The sequence below is a fragment of the Scyliorhinus torazame genome, chromosome 5, assembly GCF_047496885.1.
Source record: "Scyliorhinus torazame isolate Kashiwa2021f chromosome 5, sScyTor2.1, whole genome shotgun sequence".
NCBI classification, from domain to species: Eukaryota; Metazoa; Chordata; class Chondrichthyes; order Carcharhiniformes; family Scyliorhinidae; genus Scyliorhinus; species Scyliorhinus torazame.
This window is the reverse complement of record NC_092711.1, coordinates 264,234,668-264,257,918: the sequence shown is the minus strand read 5'-3', so window position 1 is coordinate 264,257,918 and position 23,251 is coordinate 264,234,668. Positions and strand designations below refer to the sequence as shown.

Below are 23,251 nucleotides of genomic sequence, written 5' to 3'. Positions count from 1 at the left end.
GGTGTTCTCATGCATCCTGCCCTTGTGCTTCTAGGTGGTAGAGGTCCTGGCAGAGGAGCCTTTGTGACTTGCTGCAGTACATCTTGTGGCTGATACACACTGCTGCTGTAAATGATACACACTACTGCCACTGTGCGTTGGTGCTGGAGGGAGTGACAGTTGAAGTTGGTGGATGGGATCAATGAAGCAGGCGACTTTGTTACGAATGGTGTTAAGCTTCTTGAGTGTTGTTGGAGCTGCACTTCTCCAGGCAAGTGAAAACTATTGCATCACAATCCTGACATGTGTCTTGGACACAAATGGACTGGCTTTGGGGAGACACGAGGTGCGTTTGTTGCCATTGAATTCTCAGCTTCTGACCTGCTCTTGTGGCCAGTTCAGCCCCTGGCCAATAACAGTCAGGATGTTGATAGTGGGGATCCAATTCCATTGAATGTCATGGGAAGATGGTGGATTCTGTCTTCTTGGAGATGGTCATTGCTTGGCACTTGTGTGGCACGAATGTTACTTACCACTTATCAACTCAAGTCTGAATATTATCTTGGTCTTGCTGCATATGAACAAGGCTGCTTCAGTAACTAAGGAGATCTGAATGTGCTGAACATTATGCAAACATCAATGAACATCCTCACTTCTGACTTTATGATGGGGGTAGTCACTGATGAAGCAGCTGAAGATGATTGGGCCTAGAACACTACCTTGGGGGAGGTCCTGCAGTGAAGGAGGCAAATTTTATGTTGGGGAGAATGGGATCAAAGGCTATGGGGAGAAAGCAGGATTAGGCTATTGAGTTGGATGATCAGCCATAATCGTGATAAATGGCAGAGCAGGCTCGAAGGGCCAAAAGGCCTCCTCTTGCTCCTATCTTCTATGTATGTCCAGCTTTGAGTTCTAGATCTGTTCAATATTAATCCATTTAGCACACTGATAGTGCAACACAACACAATACAATAAAGAGTATCTTAGATTTGCAGAATTCACAGCATTTTGCTTTTCTATGAAAAGCTTAAAATTGAGACCCTGCTGGACTGAAAGGTCAGTGAGCACAAAGCTGACAGGTTAACTGGCCTCGACTCAACTGGGATTTTTGAAGCATAAATTTGGAAGTGCTCAGATTCATGTAGGGTACCCCCCTGAAGTATGGTCATAACATTTCCCTCTTCACTCCCTGGGCATTAATAAGCAGCCTAGATACACCTTGGTAACTATGGTCCCCAGACCCAGCCTCACTACCCCACCCCTACCTCTAACCTTTGAACAATTTAGTCATGGTCAATCCATCTAACCTGCACATCTTTGAACTGTGGAAAGAAACTGGAGCACCCAGAGGAAAGCCACAGGGAGAACATACAAACTCCACAGTCACCCAAGGCAGGAATGGAACCCGAGTCCATGTGGCACTGAGGCAGCAGTGCTAAATACTGTGTCACCACCCTTTACTCCTCCCTCTTGGGTGGCATGGTAGCACAGTGGTTAGCACTGTTGCTTCACAGCGCCGGGGTCCCAGGTTCGATTCCCGCTTGGGTCACTGTCGCATTCACTCTGTGTCTGCTTGGGTTTCCTCCGGGTGCTCCGGTTTCCTCCAAGTCCCGGAAGACGTGCATGTTAGGTGAATTGGACATTCTGAATTCTCCCTCTGTGTACATGAACAGGTGCCGGAATGAGGCAATTAGGGGCTTTTCACAGTAACTTCATTGCTGTTAATGTAAGCCTACTTGTGACAATAATAAAGATTATTCTGATTTCTCCTCTTGTTAAACCTCAGATCCCACCCTGAGAGAGGGCGCCCAGCCATCACGTGATCTATTCGAGAGTCGCCACAGCAACGTGACGGGGCGTGGCGAGCGGAAGTGACGCACTTGTTGCTGCGGTGACGGGCTTGCAGTGCAGGTCGGACGGTCTTGTTCCCATTCCCTTTCGCTTTCAGCACCATCATGTCCGGCGGCGGCGGCGGAGAGTTCGGAAATCCTTTGCGCAAGTTTAAGCTCGTCTTCCTGGGCGAACAGAGCGGTGAGTGACCGACCTGTGCTAGGCCCTGAAATGAGCATCGGACTGTGTCGTCAGCAAAAGCTGGCTTGCGGCAAGCGAGGGCAGCGCGACGGGAGCATCCGGGCCTTTCAGTCAGGCCCCGGTGTTCGCTGTGACTGCAAGGCCCTGTCACTGAGACTGAGCTTGGGGCCGGGAGCTTGGAGCCTCCGATCTGACAGCCACGACCTCGCTGAAGGAAACTCACACCCTCCCTAAAATTAAACTTCAGACCGATCAGCGCTCACTCCGGCTCTCCCTTGTTTCCTTTCTCTCTGTTTATCTACCTACTTATTTTCCGTGGCTGGTATCCGCCTTCGGTCTCTCCCCTCTTCCAAATGTTTGGGGCCTTTCCCCCTTGCATCCTTCGAGGTTCCTCAGAAATGGGCTTGGTGTTTTTAAAAAAAACTTTATTTCCATGAATGAGAAAATCTAGAGCAGGTGTAAGTGTACGCCTTATTTAGCCACGTCTCTAGAAATCTTCACCTTTTGAAGTTTCCGGGTTGTAACTGATCCAGGGTTTGACTGTCAGGTGGATTTATGGCAAAGGAGAAAAATTGTAAGGGTGGCTAACGTACGGTGATCTGGCACACAGCACAATGGAAGAGGACACATCTATCTATCTCTCTTCCAAAGCTCCTTCCAGAGGAACGTTATTTAAGTGGTTTCAGTGGAGTAAATGGGTTGAGTTGGACTTTAATACCTCGAATATCACAGTGTTGTCCATTGGAATCTGTCTTGCGTACATTTCTACACATTGGGGGGAACCCAATGCATGTGTGCTGATCTTAAATTTGGAGACTTTTATCTGTCATTTAATTCCTGGATACATCAGTTAACCCCTTTGTCTTATCCCAGCTATTGCCTTTCCTCCTCTCTTTCCAATATACAAAATAGGAACAGTAGTAGGATAGTCGGGCCCCACGAGCCTGCTCTGCCATTCAGTAAGATCATGGCTGATCTGTGTGTTTCAAGTTCCACATTCCCATCTACCTCTGATAACCTTTGATTCCCATGCCCAACAAGAATCTATTTACCTCTGCCTTAAAAATATTCAAGGACCATGTTTCACCGCCTTTGGAAGCAGAGAGTTCCAAAGTCGCAGAAACATCAGAAAAGAAAATTCCTCCATTCTATAAGGGCAATGCCTAATTTTCAAATAGTGTTCCCACCCCCCCCCCCCCCCCCCCCCCTCGTTCTGGACTCATCCACAAAAGGAAACATCCTTTCCACGTCCTTGACAAGACCATTCAGGATCTTATATATTTCAATCAAGGTATTGGAGCATCTCCTTTGCCATTGTAGGAATGCAGCCAGATCTTTCAGATAGTTTCTTCTTCCCTATCCTTTTGTGTGTTTAGGGGAAGCTCATGTTGCTGACTTGTAAAAATCTTACATTGCTGCATAAGCATGCACTGTTGGAATCCTGTGTGTGAAGGCCCTTTTCAATGTGTTGCACTGGTTTATTATTTTACATTTGAGTTAACTGATCAGTATTAACATTTTTCCTGTTGGCTATTTATGCTGAGGTTCAATCCCTTGGGTACAAGAAGCACTCCAGTCTGCCCTGCAATCTGGATAAAACAGTTGACCTGAGCAGAAAATGTCATGCTTAACAGATCAAGCAGGATTAATTGAGCAAATGTTAAACTGCTAATGTTTTGGGTATAAAACTTCCTTAAACTGAGCAACATTACAGACAACTCTGGTTTTGGTGTTCATAGGAAAGGGCATTGTGGTGGAAAGGGGATTTAAATCTCCAATATGATGTACTTTGGTTTCCTGCCAAGTGAGCTTAAAGCCTGTTCAAAATCTTAGAGGATATTTATTGCCAAATTTATAATTTCTAGTATGACCACAAGAATAGCAATTTGGTCATCATAGTTAATATCAATGAAACCTTCTGAATTTAACTCTGTGCCATTCGTGCTTTGACTAGCATAATTATCCAAGATGCAATTCACGGATAGCAGAAACAGACCAAGGCTGATTAATGTACACCTGCCAAAATCTAAGTCCAGTTTTGCGTGAGGTGCTGGTATCATTGCTTAGCCACATAAAAACTTATCCCTTCATATAGGAGTTGAATTAGTTAGACAAATTTATCTGGAGCACCCACTCCCTTTAGAATGAATCAAATTGAGTTCCTATTCACCAAATCAAATGTTGCATGTCTTATGACCCCCTGGGCTAGTGGGCAGTTCAATTTGAACCTCACTTGAGCTGGAGTTGCAGCATAATTGAAATTAATAAATATTTTTTAGAAAAACACCCAAACTGTTGGCCCTTAGCTGCCCAATACCTACAGTGGCCAGGTTTGTAAATTTAAACACAATTAAGTGTGTTAATAACGAACTATAATGAAATATGCGGCAAATACAACCATTATCTAATTCCTAACCCCCCCCCCCCCCCACTTAAACTCAACCATACACAAGGCAGACAAACTCAAGTAGGAAAAAGAGAGGTGTAAAATAAAAAGATAGGAGTCTTTGTTTCAGATGGTTGTTTCTAGCACTCCTCTCTTCAATTTAGGCTTTCGGTTTGAGATTTCTGTTTCCAGGCAGTATTGGTTTTCATTGTAGGTCCCAGTTTCAGAAATACATCAGCGTTGCTGCAAAGGAGAGCAGGGCTTTTCCTCTGAGCATCCAGGATTCCAACTATGCTCCCCCTGGCTCTGAAAATCATCCCACTCAGGCTGGGTCCAATCATTGCCTGTTATCAGTCAGAATACGGCCTTTTCAGCCAACCCATCGAACTGAGTCGCACTGATCTCTTAGGTGCCGAAAAGTCTGAGTTCTGCTCTCCAAAGGGTAGTGCGGTGTTTTATTTCGTAACATTTGAGTTCCTTTCTTCCGTTGCTTGACTGAAAGATGAGCATCCATGGATCAAAATGATAACAGCAAAAATAATGGGGAAATGATGGAATCCACAGCAAGGGCACTTACAGCTTGGTGCTGGATCTTACACTTGACTAATTGCAGGCCTGGAATATAGGAAATAGAAGCAAGAGGAGGCCACTCGAGCCTGTTCCGTCATTCATTATGATCATGACTGATCATCCAGCTTAATAGCCTGATTCTCTTCCCCCCCCCCCCCCCCCCCCCCCCCAATATCCCTTGATCCCCTTCGCCCCAAGTGCTACATCTAACTGCTTCTTGAAAACATACATGTTTTGGCCTCAACTACTTTCTGTGGTAGAGGATTCCGGCTGACCACTCTGGGTGAAGAAACTGCTCCTCATCTCTGCCCTAAATGGTCTACCCCGTAACCTCAGACTGTGACTCCTGATTCTGGCCACCCCCACCATCGGGGAAACCCTTCTTCCATCTATCCGGTCTGGTCCTGTTAGAAATTTCTAGGTTTCTATGAGATCTCCTCGTACTTCTGAACACTAGTGAATACAATCCGAACCGACTCAATCTCTCCTCATATGTCTAATTATTATTCTAAATATAAACATCTTTGCCTTATAACACGTTCCTTTATAACTGTGCGTAGTGTTTGTTTGATGTTCTAGATGCTTGGGTTATGATGAGCTCCAGACCTCCATCAGCGGTGGGCTGAGTATAAATCACTTTCCTGCATCATCTCTATATAATGCCCTGCAGTTCGTGATCCTCCTATTTTTATTTCAGGAAGCACTGACCCAATAATTAATTCTTGAAAAAATATTTTTAAGAAATGCCTTTTAACATGAGGCAGTTTTAATTCAAGATTGATGACATTTTCATCAGACACATGCAAGCAGACTAGTTTGTGAAGACTGGACACAGGCACACTATTTTCTTCCTGCAACTGGTGTCATAGTGCAGATGAGGAAGTCTTATTACCCCAACCAACATCTCCATGGACATTAACTCATCCAGATATCTAAAAGTACCAAATAAAAATTTTACTTAATAAAGCAAATCTTTCAAGGAACACATTACTAATGAACAGAGTCCCAGACTTCCCAGTGCAGTCTGTAATCATCCTAATTCTTCAGAGTATGCACACTGCTGGCTGTGGAGTAGTGCTGGATGTCATTTGTAATATAGGTTTAGGAATAGTCAGTACAAGTACATATTTTGTACGTATACAGAACCATTATTATCAGTGTTATTCATATACCAGTGCATACACAATTCAAGAGCAGGTCAGAGACTAGGAAACTTGTGGCGAGTAACTCTCCTCCTGACTCCCCAAAGCTTGTCCACCACAGACAAGGCACAAATCAGGAGTGTGATGGAACACTCCCCACTTGCCTGAATGTACAAAACTCCCAACGATACTCGAAGCTTGACACTATCCAGGACAAAGTAGCTTGATTGGCACCCCTTCCACAAGCATTCACTCTCATCACCACTGAAGTGCAGTAGCAGCAGCAGTGTGTCGAAGTAGACAACATCAAATGCATTGACTTCATCTGTACACCTAGTCATTGTTTTGAAAAATTCAATCAAGTTGGTCATCTACAAGATGCACTGCAGGAACTCACCAAGGCTCCTTGGGCAGCACCTTCCACAACCACTACCACCTAGAAGGACAAGAGCAGCAGATACATGGGAACACCACCACCTGGAAGTTCTGCTCGTGTCATTCACCATCCTGACTTGAAAACATACTGCTGTTCCTTCACTGTTGCTGGGTCAAAATCCTTGAATTCCCTCCCTAATAGCACAGTGGGTGTACCTACACCACATGGAACTGCAGCAATCCAAGAAGGCGGCTCACCACCACCTTCTCGCAGATAATTAGAGATGGGCAACACGTGCTAACCCAGCCAGCAAAGCCCACATCCTGTAAAAATGAATTGAAAAAACTTTTGTCTTGCAACTTTCAAAGAAAGTTTTGCTGTATTTTCCCTCTGAATTGGGATTATTTGTCCATTCTTCTACTCTTTGGGTATGATCTCTTGCTCCTAGGTATTAAATGTCAGCCGATATAGGATTTTAGTTCATGCCTGTCCAGCAAGACATTTCAGCTGATATTTCACACATGCTGGAGACAGCCCATTCGTGAGTTTCTTTATGGAAGCATTTATATCTAGGTTGGAGAACTTCAGTTGGAGGCCCTCCTTTAGGGCCGTTCAACAAGGTTCCAAACCAGCTCTTCTATCTTGCTATTGTCTCTAGTATGACTGATACTAGCTGATACAATAGGTCATCACTATATTTGACTGAACCATGGGCAGATTTATGATGTCTGCGAGAAACTTAATGCCTTGATGTCTGCACAAACGTGAGGTTGTGTTTAGTCGTTCAGACTTTAACCGTGCTTACCTGCCTGGAATGCTGCAAGCAACACATTCCTTTCTCCATCAACCTTCCCAACCTTGTCTTTTTCCTTGTAATTCCAATACTCTTATGAATTGTGTATACACTGGTGTATGGCAACACTGATAATGATCCTGTATGTGTGGAAAATAAGCACTTTGCATCATGCCACTTGCACTAACTACTCCCAGACACATATTCCAAAGGACATACCACCGCTGCACAGCCAGTGCTGTTTTTCTCTGAAGAATTCGAATGATGACAGACTACAATGGACCTCTGTAATGTCATAGAGGTCTACAGCACAGAAAAGGCCTTTTGGCCTTGCGCTTGTGAAAGAAACAACTACCTAAGTATTCTAATACCATTTACCAGGACTTGGCCCATAGCCTTATGCCTTGACATAACAAATGCACATCTAAATATTTCTTAAATGTTATGAGGGTCTCTGCCTCTGCTGCCTTTTCAGGCAGTGAGTTCCAGACTCTGGGTGAAAAGGTTTTTCCTTACATCCCTACTAAACCTCCTGCCACTTACTGTAAATCTATGCCCCCTGGTCATTGATGCTTCCACTAAAGGGAAACGTTTCTTCCTGACTATATATGTCTCTCATAATTTATACATCGCAATCATGCCCCTCTTCAGTCTCCTCTGCTCCTAGAAAAACAACCCCAGTCTATGTAATCCCTTCATAACTAAAACTCTCTTGTAAATCTCCTCTGCATCTTTTCCAGTGCTATCACATCCCTCCTGTAATGTGAATTCCAGAACTGCGCACAATACTCTAGCTGTGACCTAACCAACGTTTTATACAGTTTCAGCATAACCTCCCTGTTCTTAAACTCTGTGCCTCGGCTAATAAAGGCAAGTATACCATCTGCCTTCTTAACCACTGTATCTATCTGCCCTGCTACCTTAAGGGACCAGTGTACATGCACACCAAGGTCCCTCTGATCCTTTGTGCTTCCCAGGGTCCTGCCGTTCATCATTTATTCCCTTGTCGCGTTTGTCTTGCCCAAGAGCATCACCTCACACTCATTTGCTACTGACCAGTGTATCTATATCCTCCTGTAATCTAAGGCTATCCTCACTATTTACCAACCCACCAATTGTCGTATCATCTGCAAATGTACTGATCAACCCTCCCACATTCAAGTCTAAATCATTTATATAAACCACAAACAACAAGGGCCCCAACACTGATCCCTGCGGCACCCCACTGGACATCGGCTTTCAGTCAGAAAAACACCCCTCAACATCACCCTCTGCTTCCTGCCGCTCAGCTAATTCTGGATCCAATTTGCCAAATTCCCTTGGATCCTATGAGCTCTTTGCTTCGCTATCAGTTTCCCATGTTGGATCTTATCAAAGGCCTTTCTGAAGCCCAAGTAGACTACATCAAATGCATTACCCTCATCTACATACCCGGTGACTGTTTTGAAAAATTCAATTAAGACATGAACTACCGTTAAGACCATGCTGATTGTTCTTGATTAATCCCTGCCTCACCAAATGCAGATTAGTTCTGTGTCTCAGAATTGCTTAAAATCGTACCCCCTTACTGAGATTAGACTGACTGGCCTGCAGTTTCATGCTCTACCCCTTCATCCTTTCTTGAATAATGGTACCATATTGGCTATCCTCCAGTCCTCCGCACCTCTCCTGTGGCCAGAGAGGAATTGAAAATTATTGCCAGCTCCCCTGCTGTTTCCTCCCTTGCCTCATTCAAACTCTGGGATACATTCCATCCGGCCCCAGAGATTTATCTACTTTTAAGCCCGCCAGGCCACTCAACCACTGGTAAGATTTGCTTTATTTTTGTGTAAGTAATATTTTAATTTGGTACTTTTTATATTCCTGGACGAATTAATTTCCGTGGAAATCTTGGCTGAGGTAATGAGACTTCCTCATCTGCACTATGACCCTTGCAGGAAGAAAATAGTGTGCCTGTGTCCAGTCTTCACAAAATAGTCTGTCTGCATGTGCCTGATGAAAATATAATCTTTTTTGAACTAAAACTTCCTCAAGTTAAAAGGCATTTCTTAAAAGCAATTTTTAAAGAATTAATTATTGGGTCAGTACTTCCTGAAATAAAAATAGTAGGATCATTATGAGGGCATTATATTGCCTTTGTCTTTTTGAGAATAGGACCGACTGATGTAACTGGTTAAGGCTGCAACAGTAGAGCTAGATTGGAAGTATGGATGCCAATTTTTAAAGATATAGCATCCTATGCAATTTTTAGACCGCTTTACTAAATTGCCTTTTCTTTTCAGGACTTGTATATCTGAATCCCTTAGTGTCTTCTCTAATTTTTTGCACAATGTTTTACCATTTAATGTATAGTTTTTTTACTTGCTTATTCCTCCCAAAATGTATACTAATATACGAATTAGGAGCAGGAGTAGGCTAGTCATCCCTTCGAACCTGCTTCACCATCTGGTAAGATCATGATTAATCTGGTTGTAATTCCAGCCCCACATGCCAACCCCTGGTAACCTTTCACCGCCTTATCAATTATCTATCTACCACGGCCTTGAAGATATTCAAAGACTCGCTTCTACTGTCTTTTGAGGAAGAGAATTCCAAAGATTCGACCCTTTGCATAAAAAAAATCCAATTTCTGTCTTAAATGTCTTATTTTCAAACTGTGATCCCTAATTCTAGATTCTTCCACAAGAGGAAACATTCTCTCCACATCCACCTCATCAGGACCCGCCAGGATCTTTTATATTTGAACCCCTCTTACTCTTCTAAACTCCAGCTAATACAAGCCCAGTCTGTCCAATCTTTCCTCATAGACAACCCGCTTGTTCCAAACACTAATCCAGTAAACCTCTGAACTACTTCCAATGCATTTACATCCTTCCTTCAGTAAGAAGATCAGTACTCCAGTTGTGGTCTCACCAATGCTCTGTATAATTGAAGCATAACCTTCCCACTTTTGTATTCTATATCCCTCGCAATAAACAATAACATTCCATTAGCTTTCCTAATTGCTTGCAGTACCTGCATACCAGCCATTTGCAATTTATGCTCGAGGACAGCTAGATCCTTAGCACTTTGGTGCTTTGCAATCTCCTAATCTCTTCTTTTTTTTGTATTGGGTTTTATTTGACATCCATCCCCACTTTTCTAGTCATTTACAGAACATTGTTTTAAAGAATTAATCTATTTTTAAGTTGCCTGTAAATTTTGATATTGTGCCCCTGCATCCAAACCCATATCATTTATTTTTAGTTTTGTGGTTTCACATAAAGGTTCATGGAAATACCTGGCCTCAAGTATTTGAGAACATTTGAGGGCAGCACGGTAGCACAGTGGTTAGCATAGTTGCTTTCACAGCTCCAGGGTCCCAGGTTCGATTCCCGGCTTGGGTCACTGTCTGTGCGGAGTCTACATGTTCTCCCCGTGTCTGCATGGGTTTCCTCCCGGTGCTCCGGTTTCCTTCTACAGTCCAAAGATGTGCAGCTAGGTGGATTGGCCATGCTAAATTGTCCTTGGTGTCCAAAAAGGTTAGGTGGGGTTATGGGTGCGGGCTTAAGTGGGGTGCTAATTCCAAGGGCTGGTGCAGACTCGATGGGCCGAATGGCCTCCTTCTGCACTGTAAATTCCATGAAAAAAAATTCTATAAGTCTTGCTGCATATGGGAACATCATTTTAATTGTTTGGTCACGTGGCCACTAAAATACGCTGAGATACGCCAATAATACTGTGCATCTGAGGACAGTGCTGCCCATTTCTAATTTTCTATTTGTTGACTTTAATGTAGTATTTCGGATTGATCAATAATTCTGTCTCTGAGCATTTTCCAAGCCACGATGCACCATTTGTTCATTAGTTGACTAATTCAGTATATTGTTATCAAGTTGTTACTGGAAAAATTCATCTTAAACTCTTAATGTTGCACAATATGCAGGTATAGTATTCTTCCTGCTACAACCAGTACTTCGCCGAAATGTTAAAGTCCAAATCCCTCTCCAAAGACAGCCCCAAATAGGGGCTTGATTAGCACAGTGGGCTAAATAGCTGGCTTGTAATGCAGAACAATGCCAGCAGTGCGGGTTCAATTCCCGTTCCGGCCTCCCCAAACAGGCCCTGGAATGTGGCGACTAGGGGCTTTTCACAGTAACTTCATTGAAGCCTACTTGTGACAAAAAGCGATTATTATTATTAAATCCATAATTGATTTTTTTTTCCTAGTTCAAGTGGCCTTTGTATGAAATCTGACTTTCACCACATTAACTTTACTGAAATGTATTGATCAGGCATGGAGAGCTTCTTCCTGGATACATATTCCTTTTTCAGAGTAATTTCACCTTCCGTTCCAGATTTTCTGGTCAAACCCAACATTAGCAAATTTTTTCAGATGTGATTATTTGCCAACATGCTCCACATTGATGTACTGTATTGAATTTCCATAACGAGGCATAGACCTCTGTATCTGAAGGAACAATATGCGTTTATTTTATTTTGAGATTTTTAAAATCTAAATTAAGCTCCAAGTATTTTCTAAAAACAAAACCCATGTAGTTCTGCATTTTGTTTTCACTAATATCACTTCATGCAAACACCTGTGCTGGGGCATTTCTTCAGTCCATGTAGAACATGGAGAATAGTGTATTTAATTTTTGATCATGCAGTTGGATGAATTGACTCTGAATAAAGTGTAAACGCAGCTTGATAATCATTAGAATAGTCTTTCATGTTAGAGCCTGGGTTTGAATTCCGCTTAGATTAGTTTCTCTCCTGAGGGACAGGGTAACGTAATACAAAGAGACGGCTTACTTAAAAGGCTGTGTATGCTACAGAATGGGGGAACTTAATATAATTGCTGTCTATTTTTAACTATTTTAAAACATTACAATTTTAGCGTGCTTAATGCAAATATTACTACAATTTATATCAGCAATCATTGCCACTTTTATTAATCATTTCCATATGGCTGTTTTGCTGAGCATTGCACACCAATGTGAAGCTTAGTGCAAAATAATCATTTTACTCAATTGCCATATCTTGGGAATCCATATGAGCCTTCTTTCGGTTGTATTTTACACTTAACGTTGCGAAAAAAGAAAAGGGTTTTCCCATTGCAACAGAATTACATGTAAATTTCTTCTCCGATAATCTCTTGGCTGTTCCGAAAGCTGTGTTTTGCCTTAATTGTACATGATATTTGTGTGAATTATATTCCTTTAAATTATAAAGTATGTTTCCTAATTTGAGGAATGTTTTTGTTGCAGTTGGAAAGACATCACTGATAACCAGGTTTATGTATGACAGTTTCGACAACACTTATCAGGTGAGTGACACAGTAGGCCAGTATCTCTTAACAGTATGTTTTAAGTGTCTATGTGTATTTTGTAGCGCTTGTGTGCCCATGTGATGAGTTCATTAGCAGCTCGGTCCAGGAAACTGGCATGTCAGACTCCAAATCTTTTATGAACAGGCCATTAGGGTACTGAAGGATTTATTGCATGGAGCTGAGGTGATTTTTACAGTCCGGTATCAGCAGACAGCTGAGTAGATTTCACACCTTCTTAGCAAGTGAGCAGTGGTTGTTAATCTTCAGGATATTCTTGTTTCCATTTTACGAAATATAATGTGTTTAATTTGTAACAAAAAAATAAATATATATCAAGAGGCATGTGTCACAGTTTTTCGGTCTTTTTAGTTGCGGACAATAGAGAATTATCTCTGGATTGGAAAGCTGTTGGTTGGTGTGGACAGTTTGTGGTTGTAATTGTTTACCACTCCTGTTCGTTACAAAAAGGTGAACCTAAACTTAGCTGTGACAAATAGTGATATTCGTTAATCCAGGTGTATTGACTACAATGATGAAGGGCTTAAAGACAAACTGGGCAACCAAAACAACTTGTATTTATTTAGTGCCTTTAAAGTAGTGAAACATTCCATGGCTCTTCATAGGAGTGTTTGGAAGTAAGATTAATACCAAACCACTGAAAAAAACATGGGAAAGGTGAGCAAGAACTCTGTTCAAGAGATGTTTTAAGGAGTGTCTAAAGAAAGAGATGAAGTAGTTTCATGATGATATTCCAGAGCTTGGGCCTATACAGCTGGAGGCCTGACTGCCAATGGTGGGATGAAGAAAACCAGGGATGCACAAGAGGTCAGAATTGAAGGAACACTGAGTTCTTGGAGTTGGAGACAGGAAAGGACAAATGGGTTTCTTGACAAACCTGCAATTTTGATTAACCTTGAAAATTTTTAGTCTGGTATTTGAGACCAGAATTTCTCAGTGCACAAAAGGCCCTTCGGCTCATTGAATCTGCACCAATACATGAAAAACACCTGACCAACCTACCTAATCCCATTTACCAGTATGTGGCCCATAGCCTTGAATGTTATGACCTGCCAAGTGTTCATTCAAGCACTTTTTAAAGGATGTGAGGCAACCAGCCTCTACCATCCTCCCAGGCAGTGCGTAAAGGGAGGTGTTTAAGCTCCAAAGCCAGTTGGCTTATCCGTGTATGAATGGTATGGGCACTATGATAGTGAGTTGATGGTATAATTTCCCTTGGGCATAGGTGCCAAGTTCAACAGAAATTCTAAAGGAAATTTGCAATCAATAATAATAGTCAACTGGTTTATGTACCTATATTATTGCTCAGTACTGGACTGTAATAATTTTTGAAATATTTTTGAATCTTGAGACATGTTCTCAATCTTAATGCACTGGCGTAAATTTTTCTTTTGAAATGTTATTATTGCTACTGAGTTCTTTCTTTATATTGTATACATTCTGGAGAATGTTCATGCATATAATCAAAAATTCATGATGAACTTTGGTCAACCAAAAAAAAGGAGGTTGGTTTGCCCCGGTCCTAAAATCTCCTGTGCTTTGAAATGGATTTGATTCTGAGTCATGGTCTTCTCTATTTTTAAGTAAGCTTTGATTTGGAATACAATTTAGTTTGAGTTAACTGGTGACGCTTTGAAAAGTTGGCAATTTGGGGACGGATGGTTAGAGGTTTGGGGAGGATTGACTCCAGAGGGGAACAATTGCCAGTGATTTTTCGAAACTGTCAGCCAGTGAAGATTCAGGTGGATGTTTTTTAAAAGACCCATATTAAAAATGGCTATTTGGATCGGGATGCACGATTAACCTGACTGGGTTGATGTGGGATACTGGTAGCAGACCAGCTTCATGCTGCCTCATAATTTCAATGATTTCAGTGTGCAGCCAATACTGACCATTGCTGTTGATTGGCTGGATGTGTCAGCAAGGGGCCAATTTAGTGAATTAGTAGCACCACCTAAAGCTAACCTGCCCCTCTGAAAGGTGAGGTACATTGTGGCTAGAACCACTAGCAGTCATGCTGGATATGTCCAGACCTGGGAAACATTGGAGAATGACACAATGCTTGTTGGAGCAGTCTACAAGATATTCAGTCATAATGCTGAAGGTCTTGGTGGAGGTGGAATTAAGATGAGATGTCCTTATCTGCAAGGCCCCTTTCAGACACAAGCTCAGAAGGCAGTGGGAGACGTGGGGATCGATACCAAGCCAATACCTGAATGCAGTGCCAAAAGCTGTTCAGTGATCTCTCATGAGTTGTTACAGTAATTGAATACATCTTCAAATGCCATATCCTTATAACTGCACCACTAGGTTCAGATACTTCTTGATTCCTATCTCCTTCACTCGGAACCTAACTGACTTTGACATACTGCACTGCAGCTTCACACATTTAGCACTGCTCCAAGCTTCACACCTGTCCTTCACATTTATCTATAAAGTAATGAGGAGCACAGATAAGTAGATAGTCAACATCTTTTCCCAAAGGTAGATCTAGAACTAGAGGGTACAGGTTTATAGGGTATAGATAGACTCTAGAACTAGAGGGTATAGGCTTAAGGGGAGAGATACAAAAGAGACCAGGGGGGAAATACTTTCACACAGATGGTGATGAGCATCTGGGATGGGCTGCCAGAGGCAGTGGTAGAGGCGGGTACAATTTTTACCTTTAAAAGGCAGTTAGACAGTTACATGGGCAGGGTGGGTATGGAGGGATATGGGCCAAATTCGGGCAAGTGGGACTAGTTTAGTGATAGAAACTGGGCGGCATGGACAAGCTGGGCCAAAGGGCCTGTTTCCATGCTGTAAACATCTATGAGTATGACCTACATCTCAGAGCTGCACACATTACCAACTAGTCAACCATAAGAGCTATTGTACCTTTCGGAAACTCAAGAAGTGTAACTTGGCCAGCTAGTGGAAGAACAGTGGGAAGACAGTGAGGCAGAAAGTGCAACATCATTCAACTGCAGACTCGCAGCCATTAGCTCAGACATTGGTACTATACTTAATAGAGTGGCAACATCTGCATGTGGTGAGATGTAAGTGGCCTGCAGCCAGGGCAAGGATAGCACAGGTGCCAGCTGTTGCAGGGTAAGGTAAGACCTGAGTCCTGCTGAAATGAGCATTTTGATGGTTCAGTCTAAAGAACACTGAGTATGCACAAATAAATGCTTGGTGCACGAGGAAATCTCCAAAAAAGCCTATAGTCAATGTCGAGGTGTTTGGAGAGTCTGGCACCAACTTGGCTCAGAGCTGTGTGCAGTGCAGTGGAAGCTCAGCTTGCTGTCACTATGGCTGTGGATTACAGTGTGCAAATAATTCTTGCAGCAGTCCAACAATCTGTCCTCCAACAGACCCCAGGGAGGTGGCTCCATGGAACACAAACATGTTGTCCTTTCTCTTGGGGGACAGCATTCACCCTCCCACCAATTGCATCATTGTTCTTATTGCCTGCCAGCCAATTCAGACTGCTGTCACTCATGCCGAGGTGATGTAGTCCACAGCTGGGATTTCTGAGCCAAACCTGCTCGATGGAGAGATAAATGCACTGGGAAGATTGGATTGGATCTGTTTACTGTCACATGTACCGAGGTACAGTGAAAAGTAGCGAGCAGCTCAAACAGATCATTTAATACATGAAAATAAAAAATAAAATACATAATAGGGCAACACAAGGTACACAATGTAAATACATAGACACCGGCATCAGGTGAAGCATACAGGAGTGTTGTATTAATCAGGTCAGTCCATAAGACGGTAGTTTAGGAGTCTGGTAGCAGCGGGGAAGAAGCTGTTTTTGAGTCTGTTTAGTGCGTGTTCTCAGACTTTTGTATCTCCTGCCCGATGGAAGAAGTTGGAAGAGTCAGTAAGCCAGGTGGGAGGAGTCTTTGATTCTGTTGCCTGCTTTCTCCAGGCAGCGGGAGTTGTAGATAGAGTTAATGGATGGCACTTATGGCAATCTCAAGAGTGCTTAGTAGACTTTTTGTATGCACGATGATGCTATTTAATTTGAGCATTTGATTTATTATACATCTGATTTAGAATGTTTATTTTATGGAGTCTTTTATTTTTGCAATGTGGCTAATGGGTACTGTCATATTTAGTGATAGGAAAGTTACGGTGTGAGAATTGGGATGGGTAACTTGTATTGCAGTTGGATGAGTTCTTCATGGCCAGAACCCCCTCTCCCCAATGCTCCTGCTGCTCCACTGCACACCAATTAGCTGTTGGCAAAAGCAGTCTCCTCATAATTGCGAGGTTGTACAACATTCCATGGACCACCACAAATCTTAATACCTGCTCTAACGAGTACTTAAGTGCAGTATGCAATGTTGCATAGCATTTTATGTGGCAGCATCGCTTTTGTTTTATGCATGCTGCATTTGCACATTGGTTATGCATTGAACCTGTCAACCATGCCATCAGTGAATATGGCCTCTGTCGCACAGTAGTCTCTCTTCAATTTACTATGCAAGGTCGAATTTAGTTGGCTCAAGGGACTGCCACGAATGAACCAGGCATTGGCCTGCATGATTTACTGCCCATGGTCACACCAACTGGACATGGAACGAATATAATTGGTTTTTTATTTGCTATAGAGCAAAATTGATATGCACCACCAGTAAATGAATGTATCTGCAGTCAAGGGCACCTGCACCGTTGGGGGGGAGAGGAGAAGGGGGGGAAGCATGCAATGCTACTCGAGCAATGTGTACACTCCAACTGCTTCACTCTGGCAAAACAGAATGAAATGTAGTTGGCTCTCATTGCGTATAGAGCCTCAGTGACCTACCATATGCAATAATGGATGGCAAACTGCGAGATGTTGTAAATTAAAACCAGGAAGGAGCCAGCTGCCAAAAAAAATGTTTATTGCCGCAGTCATATTCTCAACTGCTTGGAATGCGATCCTTGTCCTGCTCTTGAGATTGCAGTTGTGGCTACAGCAATTGGACAGTTTCATTGAAGATGTCCTTATTGAAAAGCAAGCAACTTGCACAATTCTCCTTACTGAGATTCATGTCGGAGAATTGTTATCTAACCACCCTAATTGGAAAAGGGTCTCCTACTGAGAACGCTTTTCCTTGTTGGTTTCCTTTTCTCTCTCGCAGCTTGTCTGCTCTTTTTGCCTTTTGTTCATTCTCTGAGTCGTACTGTATTCCAAGGGGAATACCTACCACACTGCACATGTCTTGAGAGTAATTGGTTTGTGCAGAAGCCATGAAGTTGGCACCTGCCAAAACGCACCCCCTTAAACTTCTGCAGTTTTAAATATTGGTACAAAGCACAAAATACTTGTGGACCAAAGCAACAGCTGTAAGAATTGAACCAGCATTTAATCTAGAAGTAGCCCATTACCTCTTTTAAGTAGCGCTGGTGGAGTCCTTCCTGCTGTTGAATGCGCATTTCAGTTATGCGAGGTTGAGAGGGCATTAGATTGTTAAATGAGCTCCAATGTTACTGGCATCAAATCGTCATTTAAGACTGACTTTTATTTCCAGCGCCATTCACTGTGCCTGCCTACGCCCAAAATGATTTGCCCCAAAAATGTGCATCTGCTCCACAGATGCCATATTGGAGTTCTAAGAGCACTCGTAGCACACGAGGGGTATAAAAAAAATCCCAATTTTTTTGTGCTAAGTTTCTTTCTCAGAGGAAATGAAGAGTGCCATTAATGTTTCTGAATTAAGCTAACCTTTCAACAAGTGACCATCCAGCTCCTTTTTTAAACATGCCAGGCAGTCCTAAATCAAATACTTTTGCGTTTGCTGGGAATTTGTCCTCTGAGGAAGATTTTCTTAAATTAACTATCCTTTGCATTTGACCTATTTTTGAGCATTGTGAATTTTGAACTTGTTGTCATTTGCCCTGTGATCAATGTAGATATTTTTTACTTCCTTTTAATCTGGTGTTTTGTTTCCAGGCAACAATTGGAATTGATTTCCTATCGAAAACAATGTATTTGGAAGATCGGACGGTGAGTATGATCACATTTACAGTTAATAAGAATTTTTGTCGCAAACCAGTGCTTTCATCTTGTGTAGACACACACACACTTTAGCCTTGCTTAAGTTTGGTTGAAAGGCATTGGTTGTTCTGTGGGGAATACTCATTGGAAGATAATGGATTTGTTATTCAGCAGGGCGAAAAGAAAATTAAAATGCGTGTGATCTTTCACGTTACAGATTATGGTAACTGCCTCATCCTGAATCTATCTGAGCTGAGGCAGAGATATTTTATTTAATGATCTCTAAACTAGTGCTGAATTATTCCAGAAGCTGTTATTTTTAATGGAAATAATAAATTGAAACTATTTACAGGTTGTGAACTGGTGTTTGGTTGAGTTTTTCTTGCTGGACTGTGATTTGGTTGCCAAGAAGTACTGCACAAATTTCATTAATTCTGCCGAATAATTATGCACTAGGAGAACTGAACAACGTGCTGAAGAGAATTATGTTTTCAAGTCCTCTTGTTACAAGTTCTGGTTATCTGAGCATTATAAAGGATGCTGCAATTATTGGGTTGTTAATTTTGTAGACTACCCGTGTATCACCAAACCATAATACTCTTCTTTTTTTTCCTCCTGAAGATGTTATTCCATACTGGTATGTGCTTTCATTAACACTAGTTCCCTTTGAGTATCTTGTTCAATTAGACATATTTCATGTGAGAACATAAGTGGTGAGTAGGCTATTCATGTAGAGTAGAAATCCTAAGAGTCTGGTGTTTTCACCTAATTTTGGGACATAATTTCCAGCACAAGAATATAGGTTACAGATTGCAGGTGTACAGAAATTGGCAACATGGATTCCAGCTTATTTGGTATCTTTCTCCTTCACTTAGCCCGAGTACCAACCACTGAGGCTAGTTGTGTAACATCTTGTCATGATCCTGGTTGAGATTAGTTAAGTTAGAACTGATTAATCCATTGCTATACAATATGGTGCATCTATCAACTAAACTTAGTCTCAAAAACATTTTTACCAGGATGTTGCATGGTATGGAGGGCATTAGCTATGAGGAGAGGTTGAATAAACTTGGTTTGTTCTCAATGGAACAAAGGAGGTTGAGGGGCGACCTGATCGAGGCCTACAAAATTGAGGGGCATAAACAGAGTGGATAGTCAGAGACTTTTTCCCAGGGTAGAGGGGTCAGTTACTAGGGGGCATAGGTTTAAGGTGCGAGGGGCAAGGTTTAGAGGAGATGTACGAGGCAAGCTTTTTTACACCTAAGTTATTGGGTGCCTGGAATTCGCTGCCGGAGGAGGTGGTGGAAGCAGGGACGATAGTGACGTTTAAGGGGCACCTTGACAAATACATTAATAGGACGGGAATAGAGGATACGGACCCCGGAAGTGTAGAAGATTTTAATTTAGACGGGCAGCACGGTCGGCACAGGCTTGGAGGGCCGAAGGGCCTGTTCCTGTGCTGTACTTTTCTTTGTCCTTTGTTCATTCTTTTTAGTTTTATTTTTAATAATGATCAGCAGATAGCTCTTGTGAAAATGCTCCAGTCTTGTTACTTTTCTCCACGATGGCTACTATTATCTGCAGTCAGAGAAATGAGACATCCAAGTCGGTAAGAAGTATTAAAATGAGCAGGAATTTTGCTCCTGATGATTTTTGAATGCAAATATCTACATGTGAGACTGCTGCTGGTTACTTGTCCAAGTGTTTCTTAAGCAGGTCCATTCACTCCTGACTTCCAGGCCATATTTATTAATCTGGACATATGACTTCAATTGATGGTTCAGATTGGGGGAGGCTGTGGGAAGCCCTTTGCTGGTGTATTTGAAATTGTCTGCTTAAATTGTGTGTTCTGAGCTGACATCATGCTTTGTCCATTGACACAATGCTACATACAGAATGCTGGAACCTCAATTTACATGAGTGTAATGGAATACTCTCCACTTGCGTGGATGAGTGCTTTCCAAGAACATTCCAGAAGCTCATCACCACCCAGATCAAAGCAGCCTTCCACAAACATTTCAATCCCTCCACCACTGGTGAACCGTGGCAGCCATGTGCATCATCTACAATATGCACGCAGGAACTCACCAAGGTTCTTCCGACAGCACATTCCAGCCCGCGACCAATAGCATCTAGAAGGACAAGAGCAGCGGATACCTGGGAACACCACTGCCTGGAGGTTCCCCTCTGAGCCACTCACCATCCTGACTTGAAAATATATCGCCATTCCTTCACTGTTGCTGGTTAAAAATCCTGGAACTCCCTTCTAACAGCAGAGTGGGTGTACTTCCGCCTCGATGACTGCAGCGGTTCTCAAAGGCAACTAGGGATGGGCAATACATGCTGTTCCAGCTAGCGACGCCGACATCCCATTTTTTAAAAAAAAGAATGATATATCATCCTTTTTGGCAATCACTAGCTAATAAGTGGGATTGTCCACCCAAGAAACTCCGTGCTACTGGTCATCGGTTCTGAGAGTTCTTGCATGGCTGATGAGTTTAGTGCTGCATCTCCGACTGCACACTTGGCACATGTTTCCAGGCAGTGGCATTGGTTCTTGGACTCCAGATCGCTGGTATTCCTTTCTCGGACCCCTTTTCCAGGCTTCCTCTTGCCGTCGGGTATCCTCGAAGAACTATGACCCTTCAATCAGGAGGTTCCTCCAAGTAGGTCTCTTCTGAACAAGGGTCTCCCAGGCATTGACATCTATGTTGCATTTCTTGAGGTAAGCCTTCAGAATGTCTTTGAAGCACATCCTTTGTTCAACAGGAATTGGTAGATCGTTTCATTTTTCATTTCTGAATACTTGATTCCCTGGGGTACGTTTTCCATTTAAAAATTCCCGAGGGAGAAAATGCGGTTGGTGCACCTGCTTTTGATTTTGGATATCTGACTCTCACTCAACTTCTTCTAACCTGTGGCTAAATACCATAATTATTTTGAACCTACCGTATTGACTGTAACCGTTCGTGTTCAGAATCACTATTTACTTAAATAGAAAGCAATGATTCATGGCAAGTGCCCTATTGAAACAACACATTCTGTCAGTTTAAAGTACACCGTTTTAACCCTATTGTCTGCTCTAACCCCCTCCCCTGAGTATATTTAAACAAGCTGCTACAATTTCTTTACTATTTAAAATTTATGCAGGTCTCGTGGCATCTTGTCAAATGCCTTCTGAAAATCCAGCATGAAACACAGGACACATTAAGCATCCCGAGAATAGAATAGCAAGGGGTAAAAGGCAAAGAGGAACTTTATCACTATTACTAGACAATGTATTAGAAAAATTGGTAGAACCAAAGGCTGACTGACAAGTCTCCTAGACACCCAGTGGCCAGCATACCAGGGGCTTGAAGGAAGGGGCTGTAGAGATGGTGGATCTATTGGTTGTGATCTTCCAAAATCCCTAAATTATTGAAAGGTCCCTGGGGATTGGACGGCTCTATTTAAGAAAAGAGGGAGACCTAAACTAGGAAACTATAGAGCAGTGAGTCTACATGTGTTATTGTAAAACTACTAGAATCCATTAATAAGGAGGTAGTAGCAGGACATTTGGAAAACTGTAATACAATCAAGTAGAATCACCATGGTTTTGTGAAAGGGAAATTATGTTTGACAAATTTATTAGAGTTCTTTGAGGATATAACAGACAGGGTGGATAAAGGGGAATCCGTAGATGTAGTGTATTTGGTTCCTGCAGAAGATAAGAGCTCACGGTTTTGGGGATGATATATTAGCTCGGATAGAGGATTGGTGTCCTTACTTAAGGAATTATATACTTGCATTTGAAGCAGTCCAGAGAAAACTTACTAGGTATATTCCTGGGACAAATGGTTTGTTTTCTGAGGTAAGGTTGAGCAGATTGGATTCATACTCATTTAAGTTTAGAAGAATGAGAGGAAATCTTATTGAAACACAAGATTTTGAGGGGCTTGATAGGTTAGATGTTGAGGGGATGTTTCCTCTGACTGGGGAATCTAAAACTAGGGGGCACAGTTTAAAAATGACTGGTCTCATATTTATCTTCTCAGTCGTTAATCTGTGGAATTAGAGAAGTGGAGCCTGGGTCACCGAATATATTCAAAGCTGAGTTATATACATTTTTAATTGATAATGGAGTCAGGGATTAGGCAAGAAATGGAGTCGAGGACACAATCAGATCCACATAATTGAGCCGAATGGCCTAATATTTTTTTTATGATCCATCAAATTCCATTTTTCGAAACACTCATATTTTCTCAAAAATTCAGTTAACTTATTCAAATACAGCCTGTGTTTTACAAATCCAGGCTGACCGCCATAATTAGCCTTGCCTTTACTAGTGTTCATTAATTTCTTCCAGCATTATGCACTCCAGAGGTAATTGCAAGCCCCTGCTGCTGATAGAAAGCCTTGCCTGATGAGAGTGTGGGTCAGATAGGACCACAAAACTAGAGAACCTACATTTAGAATTAGCAGTCATTTTTTAAATTTAAAAAATAGCCCATGATCAAAAGTAAAGTATTGATTTATTCCCTTTTCCTTTTTTGAATGGGCGTGTGACATTTGCCACTCTTCAGTCCTTTGATACAATTCTCACTTTAAAAATCTTCAATCTGGGGGCAGCACGGTGGCATAGTGGTTAGCACTGCTGCCTATGGCGCTCAGGACCTGGGTACAAATCCCGGCCCTGGG

At 42.2% G+C, this 23,251-nt stretch overlaps 1 protein-coding gene across 3 annotated transcripts in view; it reads left to right on the top strand.

Moving 5' to 3' along the window:
- The first annotated feature begins 1,835 nt into the window (after nucleotides 1-1,835).
- The window catches only part of rab41 (RAB41, member RAS oncogene family), a 63,480-nt gene continuing 42,064 nt past the window's right edge, over nucleotides 1,836-23,251 (top strand). For all 3 annotated transcript variants that reach the window (XM_072505496.1, XM_072505493.1, XM_072505494.1), the window contains exons 1-3: nucleotides 1,836-2,010; nucleotides 12,527-12,585; nucleotides 18,530-18,583. In XM_072505496.1, coding sequence (XP_072361597.1) covers nucleotides 1,935-2,010; nucleotides 12,527-12,585; nucleotides 18,530-18,583 — 189 coding nt within the window. In that variant the 5' untranslated portion in view covers nucleotides 1,836-1,934. The remainder of the gene's footprint in view (nucleotides 2,011-12,526; nucleotides 12,586-18,529; nucleotides 18,584-23,251) is intronic.